General features: G+C 42.8%; 1 protein-coding gene across 2 annotated transcripts in view; it reads right to left on the bottom strand.

Annotated features, from left to right (window-relative positions):
- The window catches only part of Pcdhac2 (protocadherin alpha subfamily C, 2), a 44,294-nt gene extending 27,269 nt beyond the window's left edge, over window positions 1–17,025 (bottom strand). For both annotated transcript variants that reach the window (XM_029472207.2, XM_029472210.2), the window contains exons 1-3: window positions 14,029–17,025; window positions 4,309–4,367; window positions 1,182–1,270 (exon numbers count right to left, since the gene is read on the bottom strand). In XM_029472207.2, the coding sequence (XP_029328067.1) occupies window positions 1,182–1,270; window positions 4,309–4,367; window positions 14,029–16,590 (2,710 nt within the window). In that variant the 5' untranslated portion in view covers window positions 16,591–17,025. The remainder of the gene's footprint in view (window positions 1–1,181; window positions 1,271–4,308; window positions 4,368–14,028) is intronic.
- Between the last annotated feature and the right edge of the window lie 9,188 nt (window positions 17,026–26,213).

Below are 26,213 nucleotides of genomic sequence, written 5' to 3'. Positions count from 1 at the left end.
TATACACATATGAAACTCTCAAATATGAAAAAATTTAAAAATGAACTTGGTTGCAACTGAGTTCTGACAAATAGTAAATGTAAGTGTATGTATGCATATATATTGGATGTGTGTATATATACACATGTGTGTATATGTATTCATATACACATATATTTATGCTTTAGGAATATTTATCCCTAATATTCTTTTGAATCTGAAGGACAAACCTGGTTCCAAAACATGAAATAATCCATAAATGCTCCCTTTTTATATGTGGCTGGAGATTTACACTGATCAATGTCATTAATGAGAGGATATATTCAAAGCTCGCTCCTAATTTACCAAACTAATGTATAATGTCTTCATGACGGCAAGACTAACCCGAGAGGTAGGGAGTGTGCTCAAGCATGACTTCAGGTGTGGCTTTGGGTAGCTCCGACCTGCCTAGGTGCTTCCTCATCCTACAACAGTTAGTGTGCTGAAAACACTCTCCTCTCTCTCATTCACTGAACCGGGACTGCAGATGGGTTCAATGGAGTCTTTCATGTTCTTCCCCTTGCCATCTGGCAATATTAGCTATATAATAAATTGCTTCAACTTGTGCATTTTTGACCAACCTTACTTTTAGTTGACATGTGAAACACTCATAAATAGCAAATGCTGCTTGATTAGAATAAATAAAGTCCTTGGAATTGCCAGCAAAATATAGGCCCTTAGCTGGGCACGTTATTCAGCCTAATCATTCGAAAGGCATCTGGTTATTTTTAGAGAGATGTTTTCGCATACACATTCTTAAGTCATCTGTTCTGTATTGTGCATGCACTCGTTTTAATTTGGGTGGGTTTTTGCAAAGCAGCATGCTTTGCGGTCCTGTCACATAGGCCTGGATTTGGAGCAAGATGACTTGTGTTTGAAACCTGTCTCAGCTATTCAGAAGCTGTGTGAACTTGGATTTAGTACTGAACGTCTCTGTTTCTTCAGCCTTTAAGACTAAAATCGGTGTAATAAGTTCTCAGTTATCTATTTTCAACTCTTGAAGAACTCTAAGCATGAAATGAAAACAGTCATGTATATCCAGAGGCCATGTTTTTATGGAAGAAAAGAAAGACTCAAAAAGGAGCCATCAACATTTCTGCTCTTAAAAAAAAACAGGTCATTTGACAAGTTTCCAGAGGAACAGCGAGATTCTGACTCTTTACCTGGTGTTGCACTGGATACTGTTGGCCACTGCTGATCAGGCCCTCCTGGACCAGCCCGTAGAATGCCAGCCTCCTCCAGGTGCACAGAGCTGAATAAACACATAGACCCAGATAACAGTTAGACCATAAACTCCTTTCCAATTCTCTCCCTGCCCTCAGAAATTGCCCCCATTTTGAAGGGAGGGCTGCAGCCAACACTCCTTGCTCATGCTTGAACTGCAACCATCCCTGCTGAACAGTCACCTTGTAAAACTGCAAGACCATTGCTGACTTGCCGCCTGCTGTGGCACCGTGATAATAACGTGTTCTGTCTTTATGGCAGTTCTGGTTTTCATTAATGCCTCATGGTGCACACTAAATCTAACAAAAGACCCTCAAGAGCACAAATGCCATCTTAATGTCTCAGTGCTGATGAGGGAAGATTGTTCTCTGAACTTCCAACCCTCTCTTGGGTTAAACATACTAATATCGTTGATATTAGTTTGGCTACTCGACTCCTTCCTGGGAGTCGGGGGATACACATATACAGCTGAGAATTGAACTCTATGTCTCATACATGCTTACTAAGGTCTCTATCATTGAGTTACATCCCCAAACCTTCCTACTTTATTTCAAGGACAGTGTCACTAAGTTGCCCAAGCTGGCTTTGAAGTTGCTGTTTTTCTCTACCTGCCTCCTAAGTAGAAGGGGTTACAGGCATGAGCAGCAAAACCCAGCCCAACTATTTAGTTTTGTTTTGTATTTTTTTAAAGAAAACTTCGATAAACTACAAAGAACAGTTGGATGGATAGACAGTGACAAAAGTATTGCTTGCCCCAGCTCTGATTAACTCTTAGCTTTACTTCTGTTTTATTTTTTCTGTATTGTTTTATGCATAGATGATCTACCCAACACATCCTAAGACAAAAGAAACCCAATCGCAGCAATTCATAGATCCAGAAGAGATATACATAAAGCACTGCTGGGACATGATCTGAGAGACTCATTAAGGCTAGCAGAGAGAAATCAAACCATCTAAGGTCAGGAAGAACTCTGTGTCAATTTATGTGTGTCTACAGCTAGTGCACATCAGAGCTTCAAATATATCCAGATAGAAAAAGAAGGAAAACAGGGTCCGAGCTCAGTAACTGGGACAATTCTCCTAAGTTGGTAGACACATTAAAATTATAGACATTTGCTTATCCTCAAATTAAATTACTAAGACCTCAGTGACTGACTAAAGGGGTGACAGGAGACAACGGATCAGAAGTGGAACTATTAGAGGAAAGGGGATCTATGCATCCAGCAGTCCCCTGCTTGTTCACTCCAAATACACTGGGTAGAAATCCACAGGCTAAATTATGACTTAACACTCTTATCCTTCACTTCCAGCCCAGAATTCTCTTTCTATATTTTTTTAATTGTAATATCCTTTGGGCATTCTTGGAGCTACCAGAAAAGTATGAGGACATAAAGATGTAACTTCCTGGCAACCAGATCAGCTCAAAACAAATTTGAAAAGTAAAATGAGGATGGCATGATACCCGAGGCTGGGCAGGCCAAGTGCACTGTGGGAAGGGGGCATTCTGCAAGGTCACAGCTTTGACACATGGCCAATGCCCTACACTGTGAGCAAGACAAAATGCTTTAGTTTCGAGTTGTATTTCATTTCTTACACACTTAAATCCCAAACTGAAACCCAAACAGGAGCAAATTGGGACAAGAAAGTGATAATTCCTTTACTGTTTTATTTTAAACATAGTTTCTCAAAAGCTGCACCTCATAGCTTTGGTACCTTTCAAGCAAAACCCTAATTCAATCACAGTGTAAAAGTTGATATGTAAAACGGGCTTAATTTACCTAATGCACAGCTCCACAATCATCCCAGATATACAATACCTCTCTAATATATGCAAACAATTCCTCTGGTACCTAGTATCTGTATAAGAGGTTCTAGATTAAAATCATAACCCTGGTTCCAGCATGGCATCTCACCAAGCCCGTTACCAGCCTTCAGGCCTTCCCTGATTACTTCTGATTCAGAAATAACGCCCGTATAATGATCTCTACTCATTTGTAAGCTTGAGAAGGCATTAATTTATTTTAATCTAATGCATGTTTAATGAGCTAAAATTACATTTTCATTAATTCTACACATACTATGCTATAAGCTTTTTCTTTAGACATTGACTAGGTTTGATGAAGACTCCGTTCATAATTGCCCAGATATTCTGAGAGGCATGAAGTCTGGAGTTCATTTCTTCTTCAAAGTTAAATCCTTTTGCTAATATAATCATTAGTTTCTTGAGTCTCCCTATCTGGCTTCCAAAGACAGTCACAAATAATGAATCTTTCATTTGGCCCCATGGCATGGGCACATCAGCTCTGGGAATCAGTTACTGTCAAAGAGACAAAGTAGAAAAGACCAAACTATATTAAGTCTGAGTCTTGAGTAATCCTATTACTCTAGGTTGTTCTAAAGCAAGCTAGATTAGTCTCTAGATATTCAGTAATGTCCTGAGCATGGCTCATCTCTAAAGAGCTCATGATATTGGTAACAATAAGACAGCAAAAGTGATGGAGAAGGTAGAAAATTCTAGAAGGAGCAAATATATAAACAAGAGCAGCTATCAGTTAATGTGTTTAACAGTGTGTAATTGTCAGGTCAGTGGGAGATAGGCAATGAAGAACTATGAGATGGGAAACAGTTTATGTATATATATTTATAATGCACTCAAACCTGAAAGTGCCTAACTTGAATTAGTTATAATTTTTAAGAGAGAGAAAAATGGGTGAGAGTGATGAAGAACTCGAAATGATCACGGGGAATTTAAAATATTTTTAAGCTGATACAAAAGTTTTTAAACTGACATATCCTTGCAGGAATTTTGATGAAAGTACAGAAACCAGCCTGATTCCACACGGCATTCTCATTTCCCAGCACTCAATAAGCACTTGGCACTAATTACTTCCAATGTTTCAAGAAATAATCATGAAGACCAAAATAATTGCATTCCCGGGCAGAGTTTTAAAAGCTTCTCAATTTAAACAGCTGCTTCTGGGCTGTGGAGATACAGTTTATCTAACAGAGCCTACTTTGAGTTTCTCCCAAAGTGAAGGAAGGAATGAAGGAGAAGGAAGGACATACCTGTGCATACCAGCTCTCAGCGAGGCAGAGTAGCGCCAGTCAGGGTTGGGCTGCCGGGGCTGCAAAAATCACAAAGGGAGTTTGTTGTTAAAATGGCAAATCAATGTTCACCTAAGGCAGTACTACTTGGTTAGTTATTCCTTAAATATTTTCATCACACAATCCAAAGATACCAAATAGGACATTTCATATGAAACCCATAATACATATCAGTTTAGGAAATCCATACTTAGGGGTGCTGTGAGGGTCAGGCTTAGATGTGCCCTGCCCAATATCAGTCTATGTTCTTAAAACATTAGAGGACCAAGGGCCTCTCCTCCCACTGATAACCGACTAGACCATCCTCTGCTACATATACTGCTAGAACCACAAGTTCCACCATGTGTTTTCTTTGATTGGTAGTATAGTTCCAAGGAGCTCTGGGGGTACTGGTTATTTTATATTGATGTTCCTCCTACAGGGCTTCAGTCACCTTCAGCTCCCTGCGTATTTCTTGGTCCTGTGAAGGTTCTATGCCCCAGTATAGGGGAATGCCAGTACCAGGAATGGGAGTGGGTGGGTTGGGGAGCAGGGGGAGGGTGGAGCAGATAGGGGATTTTTGGAGGGGAATCTAGGAAAGGGGATAACATTTGAAATGTGAATAAAGAAAATATCTAATAAAAAATAAACTAATTTTATATACAATAAACAAACAAACAAACATTAGAGGAGTTTGTCTCATGACAGGAAAAAAAATCCATTGTTTTTACCCTCAAATGCCCCATGAGAGGTACACCTTCAGTCCTGTAGTCTGGCTATAACAGTTCAGGACCACACAAATTCTGCAGATCTGCCTGGACTGCAGAGGACTGCAATCTACTGCTGGCTTTGCAGACTGCAGCATGTTTGACCTGAGAAGGATGTGCTCAGTTGTAACACTAGCAACTGACAACAGCCTCTTCAACTGATGGAGGAGGGATAGCAAAAAGAAGAAAACAAACCACTGCAGTTTGACCTTGTTTGGCTACCCAAACCTTCTTGTAAATCTGCACTGGCTCCCTGCCCCTTTCTCATGCTTTACCTCCTGATTCACTAGGCTCTGATTGCTTAGCAGGAAGTAGATGAAATCCACAAGGACTCCAACTCTTTCTGCACCACCTATGTCCTAGAAAGAAAATTTGTGTGCCCTCTGCCCACAAACTGTCATTCCAAAGTAGAATTGATAAAGAGAAAATATGGCACCTGAAGACTGGGTGGGGAGCCAGAAGGCACTCAGAATCACTAGAGATTAAATCAGGCATGGATACTAAACTGGAAATGGAAGGGGGAATTTCTTCCAGGTTACAATGATCATAGCAACATAAAGCGGTTGCAGTGCCAGTCAATGGGTTCAAACTTCAAAGTATACTTACCCCCATCGTTCATATAGTCCATGCAAGTAATGTGAACTTTCATAAATACACTTCAGAATGCCCACTGAAGTGATGGGGTCAGCATTCCCTACCCCCATAAAAGCTGTCACCTCATTATTTTGTATTCTGCTAGCAAGCTATGTATGTGTAACTGGCTTCATCCTTGGTTTTCAAATCTATAACATGCCATGATTGTCACATATAAAGCTGCATAAATTACCTACAGACTAAATGAAATGGGCTTTCATTTTCTACAAGTATTGTTAGAGGCAACAAAAGATAAAATGTTTGCAAATAATTTTATGAACCTGAAAACATAAGTAAAATACATTTTACTAAGTTCTCATCATTGCCGTCTCCTGTCATAGGCAGGACCAGTGTTAGCTTGTCCACTGAGGAAAGTCTTTCTAGAAACATCTGCTGAGTAACTGAAGCTTATCTTTCTATGATTGAGTAACACTCATGATGAAAATCACTGCAACTTGATCTTTGGGATGAAATTACTAACCTCGGTTTGCTGAAAGGCACAATTCTGTCTGGGCTGAACAGGAAACTCGCTTTATTACACAATCTAACTTCCTCAACAACACGTTTAATTTGTCATGTTGCTATTTTTCAATAACAGCCCATCTGCAACAATTTACCTCTCAGATTTATTTGCTACAATGATAGTTACGAGATTTTCTTATGGCAATAAGATCAGACAGGGGAAAAGAAAGGAAGAAAGCAACTAGAACGTCTTAATTCACCATCCAATACTACACAATGAAATAAGCATTTTTATCCCAATACTTTCCTGACCAGGTGATATATTCTGTGAAACTGACTGTATCGGTTTTACTCATAAAGCACAGATATCTTCAAAAGATGAATGAACACAGGATTATTCCTTAGAACATGGGGAAGACTCATATTAGATAAATTTTTAGAATTTTTTAGGTAAATGAACTGTCACAAAAGTTGTGATAAAGTACACTTTAAGTATAAAAATGAATGAGCTCTAAAGACATTAAATTTGCCCACTTGGTGAATTCAAGTGGTAGTTACATATAGTTACTTCTACATTCCTAGATGTTGATGCATCTTAAAAGAATGCAAAATTGAAACCCCCAAAATGTATGTGGGCTGCATACAAAATTTGGTTCAGTTTGGAAAATGTTCAGATTAAAAGACTGACTACTGATGTATCTGCTACAAGATAGGAGGGCCTGGGACTGACTATGACTGTTTACCTCTAAGATATTTGAATATTACACCTCAGAATTAAAAGGGTTTTTTTCTCTTTCTCCATTTTATCTGTTTGTTTGTTTGTTCATCTGAAAGAAGGTATCGTGTTGAGCCCAGGATGGCTCAAATTCACCATGCCAAGGCTGGCCATGAACTCTTGATTTTCCTGACTTCACCTGCCAACTGCTGCAATTACAGACTCACACCACCACACCTTGGGTGTGCTGAATTTCCATTGGGGAAGTACTCCAGTTTAGTCTTCTAATATAATAAAAGTCGCAGAACTCTAGATGCAGGAAAAGTCAGTTAGGTAATCCATATGGCTGATGTAATACTATTGAAAAAGAAGAACCAACACGAGTTCCTGCTAAAATTATACAAAGATTTAATTTATCCTGTTATGGAATTATTTGTGATTTATGCCTTAGGATACTTAAGCTACAGAAGGATGAATCATTTCTAAGATGGTTTAGAGTAAAACAGGTTAAAAATATCCTATGTTATTCATAAACTCGCATGAACTCTCAGTGAAATAAACTGCTGCCTTCTCACCATGCAAATTGCTGTTGAATTTGTCAATAAATTGCTCTTTAAAATGTGAAGCTACATGCAAGATCTCCTTTTTCATCCAAGTAAGACTTAATTCAGAATGTATCTACAGCCAGGTTTTCATTGTGCTATCTATCTAATGGACATTGGTCTAGATTTCAGTAGGCGGAATGCTAAGACAACCCTGGGATTCCCACACCACATCTACCTGTATAATCTCAAGACTCAAACTGTGATAGACTTATTCCCACAATCATGTTTACATGGCTTAACTGTCTTTTAAAATGGGGAAGATGATTTGGGTAGGACCACCCTAACCACAAGACCCTTTATAGTCAACTCAAGAAGTCACAGACAGGGTCACGGAGAGATGCGAAGCATGAGAGACTTCATGTTTCAGGAGATTCTCTCTAGCCAGCCCTGAGAACAAGTCAGAAATCTCTCTGAGCTGAGAGTAATACTTCTCCTTGGCCCCAGCAAAAAGAGATTAAGCAGGCACAGGATTCTTTCCCCAAGGAAGTGAACTCTGTCAACAATCTGAATGAACTTCCAAGTAGATTCTTGCCCGGGCCTCCAAAGGAGTTCCTATCCAATGTGTTGAATTTTTTAGCATTATAAAAGCTGAAGTAGAAAACGCAACCACATATTGCAGGGCTGTGAGACACTAAATGGGTGAGGTTCTAACCACTAATTCATGGTAATTTGTTACAATAGAAAAGGAATGCATTAAAGAAAAACCAAAATAGAACACTGAAAACAATCACAACTATATTACATACTGGTCTTTCCATAAATCAACCTTGGAGGAGGATAAACTTGAGGATCCTGAGTAGAAAACTTCCTTCCAAGTACAACATGTAAACTCTAAGCTACAGAATGGGAAAAGAAAATAAGCACGACTTTAAAATATACAAGATAGGTTCGAATACAAAAGAAAGTGCTAGGTCTGCTTATTCTGAATGCCCAGCCTGCTGGTACAGCAGTTACTTCCTTACACACAGTTGCATATCCCTGGAGCCAGCAAGACCAAAGAGAAACTGACATTTCTCTCTACCTTTGAGATGTCAGATATTTCTTTGCATGTGCCAAGTTCAAATTCTTGAAGAGCTTGTATAGTTTTTAGGTTAACAAATTTAAAACATTGCTAAAGAATTCTCTTGACTTATAAATTTTAAAATCATGGCTACTGGTTTAAATATTGGTCAAGATGTTATTATATTAATCAGGTAAATTATGTTCATATTTAACATTCATAGAAACTATGATCCAAGTGGGGTCCTGTAAAAGCCACATTTAAGAACACCTGTTTTTGAAACATTGCTAAAGAGTTCTCTTGACCTCTGAATTTTTAAACCACTGCTACTTGTTCAATAATGATCAAAATATTATTATGCTAATCAAATAAATTAAGGCTATATTATAATATGCAAAGGAAGTCTGATCCAGGTCAGAGTTTTGAAGAAACATTTTACTATCAGACCAAGTAGGGTCCTGTAAAAGTCACATGACCAGTCCAACGTGGGATCCATCTCAAGGGGAGGCTCCAAGGCCTGACACTATTACTGATGCTATGGTGTGCTTACAGGCAGGAGCCTACCATGGCTGTCCTCCGAGAGGTCCAACAAGCAGCTGACTGAAACAGAAGCAGATACTTACACCCAACTAATGGGCTGAACTTGGGGACCCCTGTAGTTGAATTAGGGAAAGGCTGGAAGAAGCTGAGGAGAAGGGTGACCTCATAAGAAAACCAGTACTCTCAAACTAATCCAGACCCCTGAGGTCTCTCAGACACTGAGCCACCAGCCAGGCAACATACACTATCTGGTCTGAGCCCCCCAACACATATACAGCAGAGGACTGCCTGGTCTGGCTTCAGTGAGAGAAGATGCACTTAATCCTCAAGAGACTTGAGGCCCCAAGGAGTGGGGAGGTCTGGTGTGTGTGGCGGGGACATCCTCATGGAGACAGGGTAGGGGAGAGAGGAGGAATGGGATGAGAAGCTGTGGGAGGCAGACCAGGAGGAGGGTAATGACTGGACTGTAAAAAACTAAATTTAAAAACCTGTAATAATAGATTATGTTTGACACGAAACCAGAATGGGAGCTACTTGAGAGGGAAGAGGAAATCAGAGGGTGAGAGGGGGAACAAAAAAAAAAAAAGAAAGAAACCAAGAAAATGTCAAAATGCAAGCAATCACTTTGTTAGCAGAAAGGAGGAGGAGAAGAAAGAGGAAAAGGAAAAGAAGAGGAGGAGGGGTTGTTTTATCAAATTCCCTTTGCATCTTGGTGATGGCGATTTTTCCTCAAATACTTAGAAACTGACATCATTCTGACCTCTCATTGAAAGCAAAATTCATATCCAACCAGGGCAAGAATCCAGAAATGAATTTGCTATTCTGTCAGGCAGACAGAGTGCCAATAGACACTGTATAACATGCCAAGCTGTGTCCCTGCAGAGTGTTCTGCGTAAGACCAGATGCCCATGTGAAAGCTCACTGTTGGGTCAGAGGAAAAGGGTGGGTCAATGGCAATCAAGCCTCAAGAAACACACTTCTCCATCAGTTCTTTAGACACAGAGAATATGTCTAAAGAACTGAGACATTATTCCTTCGGCTCAACTTTCTCTATGGGAAAAATGAGGATGGAAGTCATTTGAAGAAAATGCTGTACTATCAGATCAAGAACAAATAAACTTTTTTTTCTCAAGACCACCCTACAACCAATGAAAATGGCAACATTAAACAGACCCACCCACTAAAAATCTGGTCATCAAAGATGAAATACTGGAACATAAATCCATAGTTTAAATTCCTTGGCCTTGGAGCTGGAGAGATGGCTCAGTGGTTTAGAACATTTGCTGCTCTTGCAGAAGATCAAGTTCAGTTCCCAACACCCACATGGTAGGTAGCTCATGACTGCTGACAATACCAGTTCCTGAGGATCTACTGCCTTCTTCTGCCCTTTGTAGGCTCTGAAATACATATGGTGAAAATAAACTTGTGTAGATACACACACACACACACATAAAAATAACAAGTATAAAATAAAATCCCTTGGTCTTGTGTGGTTCATTATCACATGCCTATAATCACTCAAGAGACAGAGGAGACAAGACAGCCAGGAACTCAGGAGGCTCAGGAGCTCAAGGTCATTCTCAACTACATATTCAGTTAAGAGACCAGCCTGGACTATATGAGATCCTATCTCAAGGAGGAGGAGGAGGAGGAGGAGGAGGAAGAGGAGGAGGAGGAGGAGGAGGAGCTTTGCCTACTCTGATCATTTAAAGTTTTAAAGACACCAAACACCATCACATTACTGTACAGAGAGAGAGTGTAAATAGTTCTAGGACAGAGCTACCAGATGGCAAAGTCAGCCCTAGAGGAGACATATTCTGAAAGATTCCATTAACTCTTTCAGATCCCCATATCTGGATTTAAGTTCAATATGCACATACAGTGGGTAGAAATAACCGAGGATAAAATGTCTGCAAATTGCTTTGCTGTATGTCAAAGAGAAGCCAAGCTTAAATGTCTCTGCTGCTCCTTTATGACTTCACATGCTGTGCCACTGAGTACTCGAAATGACTCATTAGCAATCAATCTTAGGGCTTGGTCTCTTTTCATGGAGGCTCTGGAAGAGGTGCCAACTACTTTCACTTCAGGTTTTCAGAAGGCTCCAAAGAGAAATTCTGTCCTGTTGCCAAAAAACTGTCATAGCACAACTCATGAAATTAAAACAAAACAAAAAACAAACAACTAAACAACACTATAAAATCTACCTCAAGATCAAAATCTGCTACTAAATCTGCTACAAGAGAAACCTCGATGAAATGACAAAGATAAAAGCTCTGAGTAAGCACTGCCAATGGTAAAGCAGTAAATAGCTGGCAGTAGCATTTTGACCGAATATGCCATGCCAATGTGTGTGTGGGTGTAATTGGGATTTCTGTCTACTCCTACTGTTGAAGAAAACATAGGCTTTAGAGTCAAACCTATGAGGCTTAAAATACTAACAGTGTGGCAGTGTGTTATATTATATAACCTCTCTGATAACACGTGTTTCACGTAAAACTTACAATCAATGAAATCACATATATACATTTTGCAAAACAGAGTACTTTTTACAGAGCCGAGTGTTCAATGGGCACAAATTCCTTCACGTTCCTATTTCAGTCTCCATTTAATTTTAATGTTGGCACATGGCATCAGTTCAACTCCAGTACTCTGCAGTAGCTAGGTAAGGAAAGAGAAAGCCCAACCTGGCAAAGTCAGCTTGACCTAGTAATGATGGTTTTAAGACAGACTGACTTCTGTCACCATTTTGCCATGCTGTACAATGGGTCTCACTTTTTCTCCATAACTGCATTAAACACAAGAGCTATAGAACTTGGGATATCTCACTTACATTTTGAGAGATGTCTACCAGATACCATTTGCCCTTACTAAACTCATGCACTCTCCTGGCAAAATCCCACGACAGCCATCACTTTCTAAAATAACTTTACCCCTAGATTAAACGTTTGTGTGCCATAGTAACTATTAACACACAGGTCAGTGTAAGACAGAAATAATTCATGTATCAAAGTGCCCCAAGCTGTGAGTCATGAGAGAAAGGGCAAGCATGTCATTTTCCTAAGCTTCCAGCACTCAGCTGGGGGCAAAGCTGAGCCTTGTCTGGCTTGCTTTCCATGCCTTATCACCACCTGCAGCCTGCCCAAGTGCCCTGTCACCTGAACTTGTTAGGCAAACATCTATAGCATCTTAATCTAAAGACAAATCATTTTAAAGGCTTCCGAAAGCTACCATGTGAAATGGAAATTCTGGAAATGCATTGATATCCCACTCCTCTTCAACCCCCCACCCCCCACCCCAATTTCCTTTATTCCCCCTCTTCCTTTGTCTGAAGTCTGCCTCCTGTGGCAACTCAGCACTGACTACTTTCAGGGTCTTCTGACAGGTGAGTAATATCCATAGGAAAATGAAAGATACAATCGACTGGCAATCGGGAATGAGGATTCTGTGCTAACACATGACTCGCCTCAAGATTGCTGTGAACTTTAAATGTGAAAATATAGACATTGGTAAGCCATACCAATATGCTAATGAAGAGCTATAAACTATAGGAAACACAAATAGTGTTGATTCATTTTGTGCTGATTCTCAAAGTCGGAGCTACAGAGTTGCTGTTTGAAAAGAAAATCCACCCATATTTATAGGACAGGGTTTGCTTTGAAATGCGAGTTTAAAAGGCCACCAGACAGGCTCCTATTATTCCAGGCATGTCCTGGGACTTTCCTATCATGGGCGTACACCTGCACATGATGGTACTTTTCAGTAATGCCTATGCAGTCTTCATTCTAAGGACCAATCTGGCCTGTAACTACTTAAAACCCCAAACTGGTACATATACTAAGCACCGTGTACAGAAAAGCCATCCACTTCCTAAGCCTCTCTATTCCATTGGATGCCTGATTTCGGATCCAGAAAACGAACACGTGCTTCCAGAGTGTTTTCATTTACCTTGAAGACATGAAAGGCTTGAAAATTATACTTTACATTTCATCAGAAGCACAGAAGTGGCTAACATGGAGTCAGAAGAGTGTTGATATTTAAAGTGAGTGCTGAGACCTCATCTTAAGATGAATGAGTATGCCGAGGACATTGGCTAGGCTGCAGTTCTTGTCCCACACTCCTCCTAGTCAGCTTGTGCGGACCTCCACCTCCACCATCCCTACAAATTCCTCGTCCACTCCTTTCTGAACTCCTTCAGCCAACAAGACAAATGTGTACTCCTTTACTCTAGCCTACTGCCATTCATTTCTTCTCACAAGAGTGACCCCGTCATCCAGCCATTGCAAACTCTAGCTTCAGAGTGAGGACTACATCCTAGCTTCTCACTTCCAGGGTGGATTTCCAGAGGAGACACATTAGTCCTGTGTAATTAATTGAATGATTTTTAGGAGCGAGGTCTCACACTATGTAGCCACAGATAGCTTGGAACTCGTACGTAGACCAAGCTGGCCTCAAACTCACAGAGGTCTACCTGCCAATCATTTTCACTGTGGACCCCCAAGATAGAAGCAGCAACATTATCCAGGGGTAACCACATAGCTCTGGAAGTCTCAGAGCTTATATATATAAATTTTAAAGGCCAAATCAATTACCCTGTAGATGGTATAGCAGAGATTATTTGTCTTTGAACCTCACATTACCACCTAGTAATAGAACTCTTATTCCCAGATCTGCTCTGTTTCTACAGAGCTGTGCTTCAACACAAAATACCCAGGACTAATCCTTACTTCTCAAACACTGTTATGGCTAATTCTTCCCATGTGCCACTAGAAAATGGTAAGTAAAAGAATTCTCCAGGGCTTATTTTCTAGAGAGCAAACATCAGGTTATAATAAGATCAGAGGTACCATTAACATTCAGTTTATCAGGTAAACATTTTGATGTTAATAAATCAGTAATACCAGCCACATGCAATTGGAGGAAGGGACACATGAAAAAAAAAAAAGGCATGGCTTTTGGAAGACACTTGGATCACCATCTCACCTCATTTTGAGAGCCAGCATCATTTTTTAGGATAATCAGGTTCCCGGTACTGTGCCTACTTTGGCCGGTGAGCTGCCTGTTGTCAGTCACTGAGGCTTGGGCTCCCCCAGGCCCTGGCCCTGTCTGGGCCCCTGTGTTGTAAAACATGAAAGTATCACTCCCTGAGCCTGCTGTCAGGCAGGCCTTGTAGCAGTAGGTCTTGGTGAGGGAGCCATTGCCTCGAACCTCAATGAAGTGAGGCTGTACTTTGAGGCCATGTGGTATCCTGGCATCGATATTGTTATTGGCCTGCTTGTACAGATCTGCAGGGCAGCGCTCCCTCACTCCACAGAAGCCCCCACAGCATGCCGTGCCGTAAGCAGTGTAGCGGTAGCACTTAATGATGCTCAGAACAATGATTGTCAAGAGGAATATAAAAGACACTGTGCTTAATGCTATTATCAGATAAAGTGTGATCTCGGAGTATGTCCGAGGACTCTTTATATGTCTCTGAGTGTCAGGGAGCATTTTAGAAACCCTGTCCACCACAGCTACTGTAATGGCCACGGTAGCTGATAGAGGTGGCTCTCCATTGTCACGGACCACCACGGTCAGGTTGAAAGTGGTGCCACTCTCATCTCCTATCTTCCTGGTAATCCTAATTTCTCCTGTGTGAAGTTCTACTTTAAAAAGATCCGAGTCAGAAGTTGGGACTAAATGGTAAAAGAGCCAAGCATTCTGCCCAGAGTCTGAATCCATGGCTATGACTTTGGTGACCAGGTAGCCAGCAGGGGCAGTCCGTGGCACCATCTCAATGGCTGCTGATGTGTTAGTTGAGGTAGGGTATAGAATATGGGGGGCGTGGTCATTCACGTCCACCACATACACGTTGGCGGTCACAGTGCTGCTTAGTGGTGGCCTCCCCTTATCCTGGGCCTCCACAGTCACAAAAAACTCTCGAAATTTCTCATAGTCAAAGGAGTTGACAGCATAAAGGCTGCCGCTGGCACTGTTAATGGAGACATAGGAGGTGACTGGCAGCCCTTGAATCTCCCTGTCTAGGAGTGAGTAGGTCACCTCTGCATTCTCCTTTTGATCTGGATCTGTGGCTTGCACAGTGCAAAGCAACACACCTGGCAAATTGTTTTCCTGGATGTAGATGGAATAGGAGTCCTTCAGAAAGCTTGGTGGATTGTCATTTATGTCAGAGATCTCAACCTGCAGTGTCCTTTGAGATGTGAGTGGTGGTACTCCCCCATCAGTAGCTGTCACTGTGATGTTGTAGGCAGCTACCCGCTCCCGATCCAGTGGGCCACTCACCACCAGGGTGTAGGAGTTTCCAAAGCCATTCAGCCGGAAGGGCAGTGAAGCCTCCAGACCCAGGCTTACTTTCCGGTTGGAGCCTGAATCTTGGTCATTCACACTGAGAAGGGCCACGACAGTGTTGAGGGCCACATCCTCAGGCACTGGGCTGTATAAGTCTGTGAGCACCACCTCTGGAGCGTTGTCATTCACATCTATAATGTCCACCAACACCTTGCAGTGTCCCGCCATGGGTACCGGTCCCCGGTCAGTAGCTTGCACATAGATCTGGTAGGAGGAAGACTCCTCATAATCCAGAGTCCCACTTACTCTCACTTCCCCTGTAGTCGCGTCGATGCTGAAGAGCTGTCTCTCCCGGTCTGATGTGTAGCTGCTCAAGGAGTACCTGAGTTCACCGTTAGAACCCTCATCCGGGTCCGAGGCATTCAACTTCACTACCAATGTGCCCGGAGGAGCATCCTCCCGCAGCTGGACGCGGTAAGTGGATTGGTCAAAGGCAGGAGAATTGTCGTTCGTGTCCAGGACACGAACGGCGATCTGAGCTGTGCCTGAGCGAGCTGGGATGCCCCCATCCACTGCAGTGAGAACCAAGTGGTGCAAGGCAGTCTGCTCCCGGTCTAGGCCCTTCCGCAGCACGAGCTCCAGCACCTTGCTATTCTCCTGCAAGGGTTTAAGATCCAGCTCAAAGTGCTCGCTGGGGCTGAGCTCGTAGGTCTGCACTGAGTTGGCACCGACGTCAGGGTCCTGTGCGCTCTCTATGTGAAACCGCGCTCCAGGTGCCACGGATTCGCTTACCTGAAGCTGATAATCCGGCCGCGGGAAGCGCGGAGAGTTGTCATTGATGTCCAGTATTTCCACCTCGATCGCGCTCACTGCCACAGGGTTGTGAGCCAGCACTTCCAAGCTGAGCAGGCAGCGAGGCCGCTGCTCGCACAGCGCCTCGCGATCTATCCGCTCGTTGACGAAGAGCGCTCCGTTGGTCAAGTCCAGTTCCAGGTAGCGCGGGCTGGGTGCACCCAGATGGTTGATGCGCAGACAGCCAGGTCCCAAGCGCCGCAGTTCTAGCCCCAGGGCTCTGGCCACGTTGCCCACGAGCGCGCCGGGGCTCTGCTCCTCCGGCACGGAGTATCGTAGCTGGGAGGCCGCTGGGCCTGGCAGCAGCACCAGCAGCAGTCGGAAAGATAGAAGCAGCAGCCAGGGCAAGGGCCGCAGGGGTCGCGGATGCTCTGTCGCCCCAGGTCTGGCTCCCGCCTGCTCCATAGCCGCCGGCCCTGGCAGAGGCAGCCGGGGCAGGGCGGGAGGCAGCGGCTTGGCGAGCCTGCTCCACGCCGGGCCCGGGCCCCGCCTCCGCCCTCGCCGCTCTTCACCTCTCACGCACTACAAATGCCCGAGACGGCTCCCCTCCCCGGCGTTCTCAAGGGCTCCGGGCCCTGCCGCCCCCGCTGACTCCCCATATCCCAGCTCCTCCACTCGCCTCCAGGCGGTCCGCGGGTCTCGATTTTCTGCGACTGCCAGCCGCCGCCGCCGCCGATGATGCTCTAAGGAGAGGGAGGGAGAAACGGAGGGGGAGGGGGCGCTCCGCAAGTCCAGCTTGGATTCCGCACCCAAGTGGCGGCGGACTGCGATCGTGCACAACCTGTCACTCCATCTACTCCAGCCTCACCTTCTTCATCCCCGACCGGCTGAATCCCAGCAGACCGCGGGACCGCGGCCACTCCCTTCCTCCCAGCCCCCACCGTCCTGTTCATCCAGTCTCCACGCTCCCAAGCAGGCTTAACGCGTCTCATAAGATTAGCTTGAGAAAAGCAGCTGAGTCCCTAGAACTCCTACTATAAGCTCCCCAAGTCAAGATTTCAAAGCACCATCCAGGAAAATAAACTGTAGAGGGACCTGGGCGGTGCCGTAACAGACAGGGAAAGTAAACGCTGGGGAGGTGCTTCGGGGCTTTAGAAATATGGACCATTTGTTAAACTGGTTCCACACCTTCCAGACACCTTTTCTTAGTAGTACAGAAAGCCTTTAACTTCCAGGTCAAAGTTCAAAGTGACTAATGCCTTCTCCGGGGGAGCAACCCTATCTATCATAAGTATCCTGAGATCCAGCTCTCAGCCCAGCTCTCAGCCACGTGCCTTAACTTTCAGTGTGTATTTTGACAATTAACCAGTATTCCAGGGCTTAATATTCTCTACTTAAACAACTGGCTTTGTAAAGCTTCAAGAAAAACTCATACTCGACCTGTTTTGGTCAAAGTAAGGGGAAAAAAAAACCTAGTAAAATTTTAAGCTATTCTCCCCACATGCTTTTGCTAATCTTGCTTCAAACCTTTTTTCATTTATCGCCCAAGACATTTTCTTTCAAGAGTGATTAATTTTTTCTTTAATTGATGACAATGTCGTCAAGAGCCTACAAAGCCATTAAGTCAGAAGAGTGACTCTCCGTCTGCCCAGCCAGGCTGGCATATGAACTCATTAATGCTTTGCAAAAAAAGAAAGAAAGAAAAAAAATTACCTTGCTGTTATAAGCAAAATGCAGGAGGCTGGGATTTATCTTACAATAGCAGCAATTTCAAGGGTCTCAGTCCATCTGTAAATATAGGGCTCCTGTACCTCTGTGTCCCCCACCCCACCCCCAGACTCCCTTTAAGTGCTACAATGGCCACACAAATTCTCCTCAGTTAACAAGAAGGGAAGGAACAGAGAAAGAGGAAGCCTTTCTATGCTGTGTCATTGCCTCCTCTTGCTTCTGAATAGTCAGCCTTCCCAGCCCTCTCATCTCTGCCAGCAAGGCTGAAAACTACAGCCCCTTATGCAAGACCATTCTTGCTTGCACAGAGATTCCTTTTCTTCCTCAACTCCCAGGATCCTTGAACTACATAGAGAGCCCCTTGGGTAACTTTCTAGCTATGTTAGTGGAAGGAAGCCAGAGTGGGACCTGACAATTTGGCATGCTTCCCTGCTTGAGAGGACAAGATGACAGAAGCCAGATTTCGAAGATGGGGGCCAGCAGCACACTTCTCCTTCAACCTACGAAATGCATTCAGTAGCAGCATCCCACAATCTAACCCATTCCTCCTAGAGAAGCCAGTTTTCCTCCCATCGCTGCCTATTTGTCCTCTTTGTTCCATCAAGGGTGCAGAGTGGAAAGCAATTTCCATCAAAGTCTATTCCTGTCTCCATTCTAAGGTCTCTGGCTTCTCCCTCTTCTGTCTATATCCTTCCCAAACATCCCCCCCCCCAGTAGCTCTGTCTGTTCGCTGTAGTAATTTGATCTCCAGGAGCCTTAATCTCTCAAGTGCACAAATTGTAGACCTGGCCTATGTCCTCACCCATTACTTATTTCAGAAAACAAATGGCCTGTAAGTGGAATCAAGTTATAAGTTGTCAGGAAAAGTGACCTTTCTTCCCTTCATCTCCTCCAGTCCTCACAGTCGATGCCACCACTGCTCCAAGCCACTGGGTGTTGACCATGCATGGTCCTATGCCCCTGAAAAGATCACAAGCACTTAAGGAAGAGATAAGGGTGACAGGGCTGTGTGATGTTTTAAACAAAAGCCTCAAAGTGCCCTGTTCCTGAGTGGGGGTGGACAAGGGACAGAATTTGTCATTCAGCAAGAGTAACAGCTGAGATGTCCATTTTTGTGTTTCAGAAGTAAGCACCAACTAATATTTACTCCCTCCATGACTGAAAGGGCAAAGGAGCAGAAAATTAGCCTCCTTTCCAGGAAGGTTGTACTACAGAGATGGTATTCTGTTTGGCACCACAGTAATTTCCTATCTCACACAATTATACTGAGCTTCCTGCCAACCTTACCAATGTTCAAAATATGATTTCTTTCTCACACTGTTGCTAAGAGCCTCATCTGCAAATATTCATGCTAATGCCTCAGCCATACCATTGTGTATTCCTTACTGTTTACCATTAAGAAGTACAATTAAAAAGCAGAATAAAACTGACTGGGAAACACCAATTGGAGGTAGTTACACATAGCCATGTGTCTTTTAACACCCAACCTTCCATTGTCTTGTTTTACATAGAGGAAACAAAAATAAAACTCATGAGACTGTTGTGATTAGAACTTAAAAGTGATTTGCACACTATCTGGCAAGCACACTATTGTTATTGGAGGTAGTGGTGTTTATTAAATGCAACAACTGTTTGAAGATGACATCTTGGCTAACCATCTATGTATGGCATGACTCCTTAAACATAGACATTTGTGATATTTAAAAAGTAAATAGTGTAGAGACAGCAGAGCATACTCAAAGTCTAGCTTTTCCAAAGTTTCCAAATGCTTCTAGAACTTACCCAGTATCTTGAAAATAAAAAAGAGCAACTCGCTTTCATATCTGATATGTGTGTGTTGATTTTTTTGTTTGTTTTATGTATCTGTGTGTCTGAGATGTGTGTGCAGTTACCCACTGAGGACAGAAACAGATGTCAGAACCCCTGGAGCAGGAGTTTCAAGTGGTTATGATCCACTCAATATGGCTGCTAGGAATTGAACTCAGGTCCTCTGGAAGGGTAGCAATTCTCTAAACCATTAAACCAGTCCCAGGAAAACAGAAGCAAGAGGCTCATGAATTCCAGGCCAGGCAGGGCTGTCTAGTGAGATACTGCTTCAAACATGTATTTTGTTTAAGAGGGTCAGGACTCTTCAGCTCCCTCTCCACAAGGTATACATTTCGAAATAAGATTATGCCAATATGAAGGTGTAGTCTTCTGAGGATTGGGAAGGGCCAGCTATCATGGGCAACACAGAACAGGGAAAACAAGAGAGACCTGGGCTTACCAAGGTGGAATTAGAGAGCTGTCTCCCCAGGATTGTCCTCTGACTCTACAAGTGCACTGAACATGCCAACACACACACACACACCAGACTTAAAGTTGTACTTTTTGTCCAAATAGACTTTTTTGGGGTTTCCATTGCTAAAATCATTGATGATGTGTCTACAGACACAGTTTATCGGAAATTCATGGAGACTTTAACAGTTTCCTACTTGCCCACAAAGACAAGATGAAGCAAGAAAGCTGCAATACAATATAGTTAAGTGGCTTTTATAATTCTTTGAATAGCTGTGCCAACGAGTATTTATTGATGGGATGGTTCAACCTGGAGGAATTCTAATGAGGGACGGAGGGATCTACCCTCTGTGTTTTCCTAGTCAGCATTTTCTCAGTGACTCAAGGCTAGTAGGCAGCAACTGTACAGGCCAATCCAGAAGCGAGTTGAGCCCTTCTGGAACAAGAATTATGGCTGTCTAGGACAGCCACATCCTAATTCACTAAATGACTACCAATGTTCTGCTTGAGATTCAGTGCATGCCCCCAATTCATACGTTTGTATTTAAGCTGACTTCTGGCTCCTATGTTCTCCATTAAAACGAGTTCCAAGTCTCCATTCATCACTTTGGACCTCTTATTTTAATAGAAAGCCTTGTTTGGCCCTGTTTCTCCTTTACAATTCTTGGGATTTAGCCACAGAATAAAACAAAAAAGGAATTTGGCACTAAAGAACAATCTTTTTCCTAAGAGGAGGTTAGCCAAAATAGTCATTGATTTTTCATACAGAAATGGAAAATCAGATAGTAGGTCGACTGACAGACAGTAACATACGTGTGTAGATATGGATGCTGTTGAACAGTTTTGCATTTTAACTCTTTTTCCAAGATATGGCAAGTTCAGCCTAAATGAAATCCCAGTTCTGCCTTCTGAACCCACTGTTTCTATTGCTTCAGGGAAAAAATAACTACATAATTCTAAGAAGTATCCATTTGCATATCCGGATATGAAATAATCTTTGGTTATGGGGTCATTTATATCTCAACTTTTTGACAGTTAACAGTTTACTACTTCTATCCACTTCTAATCTCTCTTGATTCTCATAAGGTGTTAATGAGCTGGTATTGATGAAGAAGCTTAATTCCAAAAGGCAAAGATTATCAGACTCTTCAGGAAGTTTATGTCTTCCCAGGCCTCTTTTCCTCCTTAAAAGAGTCTTTCTGAGCCAGTCTGTGGGAGTGAATGCCTTGAATCCCAGCACTTCAGAGACAGAGGATGCAGATTTCTGTGAGTAGAGGCCAACCTGGTCTACAGGACGAGTTCCGGGATAGCCAGGGCTACACAGAGAAAACTTGTCTGTAAACAAATAAAAAATTTTTCTTGCATTTTTATCTCTTTATGCTTTGTTGAAACTGGGTCTTATGGAAGATCTTTTGTTAGGTTTTTGAGACATCTCCATACAAACTTTGTAGTGGCTAGACTAACTCACATTATACCATCAGTATAAAGGCTTCATTTCATCCACATCCAGGCTAGCATTTGTCATTTTGTTGCTTAACGACTGGATAAGAATGACTACTAACTTTATTTGCTCTGCTACGATGTCTAGTAAAAGTGAACATTTTCTCGCATGTTAGCTAGCCATTTATATGCTATAATTTGAAAAAGTTTTGTTCATATTATCAGACCAGTTATTGATCGGGTTGTTTGAGTTCTTGTTTAGGGTTTTTTTTTAAATAAGATTTTGTATATTTTAGATATGAAACCTCTGTCGGATGTACAGCTTGTAAAGATTTTTGTCCAGTTATATAGGCTGTCTCTTCTTTGGATTAACTGTTTCCATTGCTGTACAAGAAATCGTAAGTTTAGCAAGATCTCTTTTATTAATTGCTTGCCCTTTTCTTGCCAGGCTTCCTGTCCCTTTTCCTTTTCTGTTTTGTTCGGTTTATTTGTCATTTTGTTTTGTGGTTTGGGTAAGTTGGGGTTTGTTTTGTTTTGAGGGGATTGGCTTATAAATATATTTGTGGCAGTCGGAGGACAGTGACCTGCCCTGCAGGGAGCGCCATCTTGGCTCCGGGACTCCGCCGAGCTTAGTCTCTACAGGTCAGAGTGGGGACCACGGGGGCAGACGGCTTCTGGGACAGGCAGGAGCCACAGAGCCGCTGAGGCAGCACCCTTTTGGGGCCGCAGACTTCCGGCACCCTCCCAGCCGGAGGACAGAGACCTGCCCTGCAGAGAGTGCCATCTTGGCTCCGGGACTCCGCCGAACTTAGTCTACAGGTTAGAGTGAGGACCACAGAGGCAGACAGCTTCTGGGACAGGCGGGAGCCACAGAGCCGCTGAGGCAGCACCCTTTTGGGGCCGCAGACATCCGGCACCCTCCCAGTCGGAGGACAGTGACCTGCCCTGCAGGGAGCGCCATCTTGGCTCCGGGACTCCGCCGAGCTTAGTCTCTACAGGTCAGAGTGGGGACCACGGGGGCAGACGGCTTCTGGGACAGGCGGGAGCCACAGAGCTGCTGAGGCAGCACCCTTTAGGGGCCGCAGACATCCGGCACCCTCCCAGTCGGAGGACAGTGACCTGCCCTGCAGGGAGCGCCATCTTGGCTCCGGGACTTCGAACTTAGTCTGTACAGGTCAGAGGGAGGACCACAGAGGCAGACAGCTTATGGGACAGGCGGGAGCCACAGAACCGCTGAGGCAGCACCCTTTTGGGGCCGCAGACATCCGACACCCTCCCAGCCGGAGAACAGTGACCTGCCCTGCAGGGAGCGCCATCTTGGCTCCGGGACTCCACCGAACTTAGTCTGTACAGGTCTGCTGACAGAGGATACTCAGAATCCCCAGAAGAACAACCTCTGAACAAGACTATAACTCTGGACTATAACAACTCCAGAGATTACCAGATGGCGAGAGGTAAAGGTAAGAATCTTACTAACAGAAACCAAGACCACTCACCATCATCAGGATCCAGCACTCCCACTTCGCCCAGTCCAGGGCACCCCAACACACCTGAAAAACTAGACCTGGATTTAAAAGCATATCTCATGATGATGGTAGAGGACATCAAGAAGGAATTTAAAGAACTACAGGAGAACATGGCTAAAGAGTTACAAGTCCTTAAAGAAAAACAGGAAAACACAACCAAACTGGTAGAAGTCCTTAAAGAGAAACAGGAAAACACATCCAATCAGATGATGGAAATGAACAAAACCATACTAGACCTAAAAAGGGAAGTAGACACAATAAAGAAAACCCAAAATGAGGCAACACTGGAGATAGAAACCCTAGGAAAGAAATCTGGAACCATAGATGCAAGCATCAGCAACAGAATACAAGAGATGGAAGAGAGAATCTCAGGTGCAGAAGATTCCATAGAGAACATGGGCACAACAATCAAGGAAAATGGAAAATGCAAAAAGATCCTAACTCAAAACATCCAGGAAATACAGGACACAATGAGAAGACCAAACCTACGGATAATAGGAGTGGATGAGAATGAAGATTTTCAACTCAAAGGACCAGCAAACATCTTCAACAAAATTATAGAAGAAAACTTCCCAAATCTAAAGAAAGAGATGCCCATGAACATACAAGAAGCCTACAGAACTCCAAATAGGCTGGACCAGAAAAGAAATACCTCCCGACACATAATAATCAGAACAACAAATGCACTAAATAAAGATAGAATACTAAAAGCAGTAAGAGAAAAAGGCCAAGTAACATATAAAGGCAAGCCTATCAGAATTACACCAGATTTTTCACCAGAGACTATGAAAGCTAGAAGATCCTGGACAGATGTTATACAGACACTAAAAGAACACAAATTCCAGCCCAAGCTACTATACCCAGCCAAACTCTCAATTAACATAGATGGAGAAACCAAAGTATTCCACGACAAAGCCAAATTCACACATTATCTCTCCACGAATCCAGCCCTTCAAAGGATAATAACAGAAAAAAACCAATACAAGGACAGGAACCACGCCCTAGAAACAACAAGAAGGTAATCCCTCAACAAACCTAAAAGAAGACAGCCACAAGAACAGAATGCCAACTTTAACAACAAAAATAACAGGAAACAACAATTACTTTTCCTTAATATCTCTTAATATCAATGGACTCAACTCCCCGATAAAAAGACATAGACTAACAAACTGGCTACACAAACAAGACCCAACATTTTGCTGCTTACAAGAAACTCATCTCAGAGAAAAAGATAGACACTACCTCAGAATGAAAGGCTGGAAAACAATTTTCCAAGCAAATGGTCTGAAGAAACAAGCTGGAGTAGCCATTCTAATATCAGATAAGATTGACTTCCAACCCAAAGTCATCAAAAAAGACAGGGAGGGGCACTTCATACTCATCAAAGGTAAAATCCTCCAAGAGGAACTATCAATCCTGAATATCTATGCTCCAAATACAAAGGCAGCCTCATTCATTAAAGAAACTTTAGTAAATCTCAAAGCACACATTGCACCTCATACAATAATAGTGGGAGACTTCAACACACCACTTTCACCAATGGACAGATCATGGAAACAGAAACTAAACAGGGACACAGAGAAACTAAGAGAAATTATGAATCAAATGGATCTGGCAGATATCTACAGAACATTCTATCCTAAAACAAAAGGATATACCTTCTTCTCAGCACCTCATGGTACCTTCTCCAAAATTGACCACATAATTGGTCACAAAACAGGACTCAACAGATACAAAAACATTGAAATTGTCCCATGCATCCTATCAGATCACCATGGACTAAGGCTGATCTTCAATAACAAAATAAATAATAGAAAGCCAACCTTCACGTGGAAACTGAACAACACTCTTCTCAATGATACCTTGGTCAAGGAAGGAATAAAGAAAGAAATTAAGGACTTTTTAGAGTTCAATGAAAATGAAGCCACAACATACCCAAACTTATGGGACGCAATGAAAGCATTTCTAAGAGGAAAACTCATAGCTCTGAGTGCCTCCAAAAGGAAACTAGAAAGAGCACACATTAGCAGCTTGACAACACACCTAAAAGCACTAGAACAAAAGGAAGCAAATTCACCCAAGAGGAGTAGACGGCAGGAAATAATCAAACTCAGGGGTGAAATCAACCAAGTGGAAACAAGAAAAACTATTCAAAGAATCAACCAATCAAGGAGCTGGTTCTTTGAGAAAATCAACAAGATAGATAAACCCTTAGCCAGACTCACTAGAGGACACAGGGAAAGCATCCTAATTAACAAAATCAGAAATGAAAAAGGAGACATAACAACAGATCCTGAAGACATCCAAAACACCATCAGATCCTTCTACCAAAGGCTATACTCAACAAAACTGGAGAACCTGGATGAAATGGAGAAGTTCCTAGACAGATACCAGGTACCAAAGTTGAATCAAGATCAGGTTAATGATCTAAACAGCCCTATATCCCCCAAAGAAATAGAAGCAGTCATTAATAGTCTCCCAACCAAAAAAAGCCCAGGACCAGATGGGTTTAGTGCAGAGTTCTATCAGACCTTCAAAGAAGATCTAATCCCAGTTCTTCACAAACTATTCCACAAAATAGAAACAGAAGGTACTCTACCCAACTCATTCTATGAAGCCACAATTACTCTGATACCTAAACCACAAAAAGACCCAACAAAGATAGAAAACTTCAGACCAATATCCCTTATGAATATTGATGCAAAAATCCTCAATAAAATTCTTGCTAACCGAATCCAAGAACACATCAAAACAATCATCCATCCTGACCAAGTAGGTTTCATCCCAGGGATGCAGGGATGGTTCAATATACGGAAATCCATCAACGTAATCCAGTATATAAACAAACTCAAAGACAAAAACCACATGGTCATCTCGTTAGATGCGGAAAAAGCATTTGACAAGATCCAACACCCATTCATGATAAAAGTCTTGGAAAGATCAGGAATTCAAGGCCCATACCTAAACATGATAAAAGCAATCTACAGCAAACCAGTAGCCAACATCAAAGTAAATGGTGAGAAGCTTGAAGCCATCCCTCTAAAATCAGGGACTAAACAAGGCTGTCCACTTTCTCCATACCTATTCAACATTGTACTTGAAGTCCTAGCCAGAGCA

Source organism: Mus caroli, unplaced genomic scaffold (assembly GCF_978045245.1).
Source record: "Mus caroli unplaced genomic scaffold, Mus_caroli_1 scaffold_19, whole genome shotgun sequence".
Classification (NCBI taxonomy): domain Eukaryota; kingdom Metazoa; phylum Chordata; class Mammalia; order Rodentia; family Muridae; genus Mus; species Mus caroli.
This window is presented reverse-complemented; position numbering and strand designations above follow the sequence as displayed.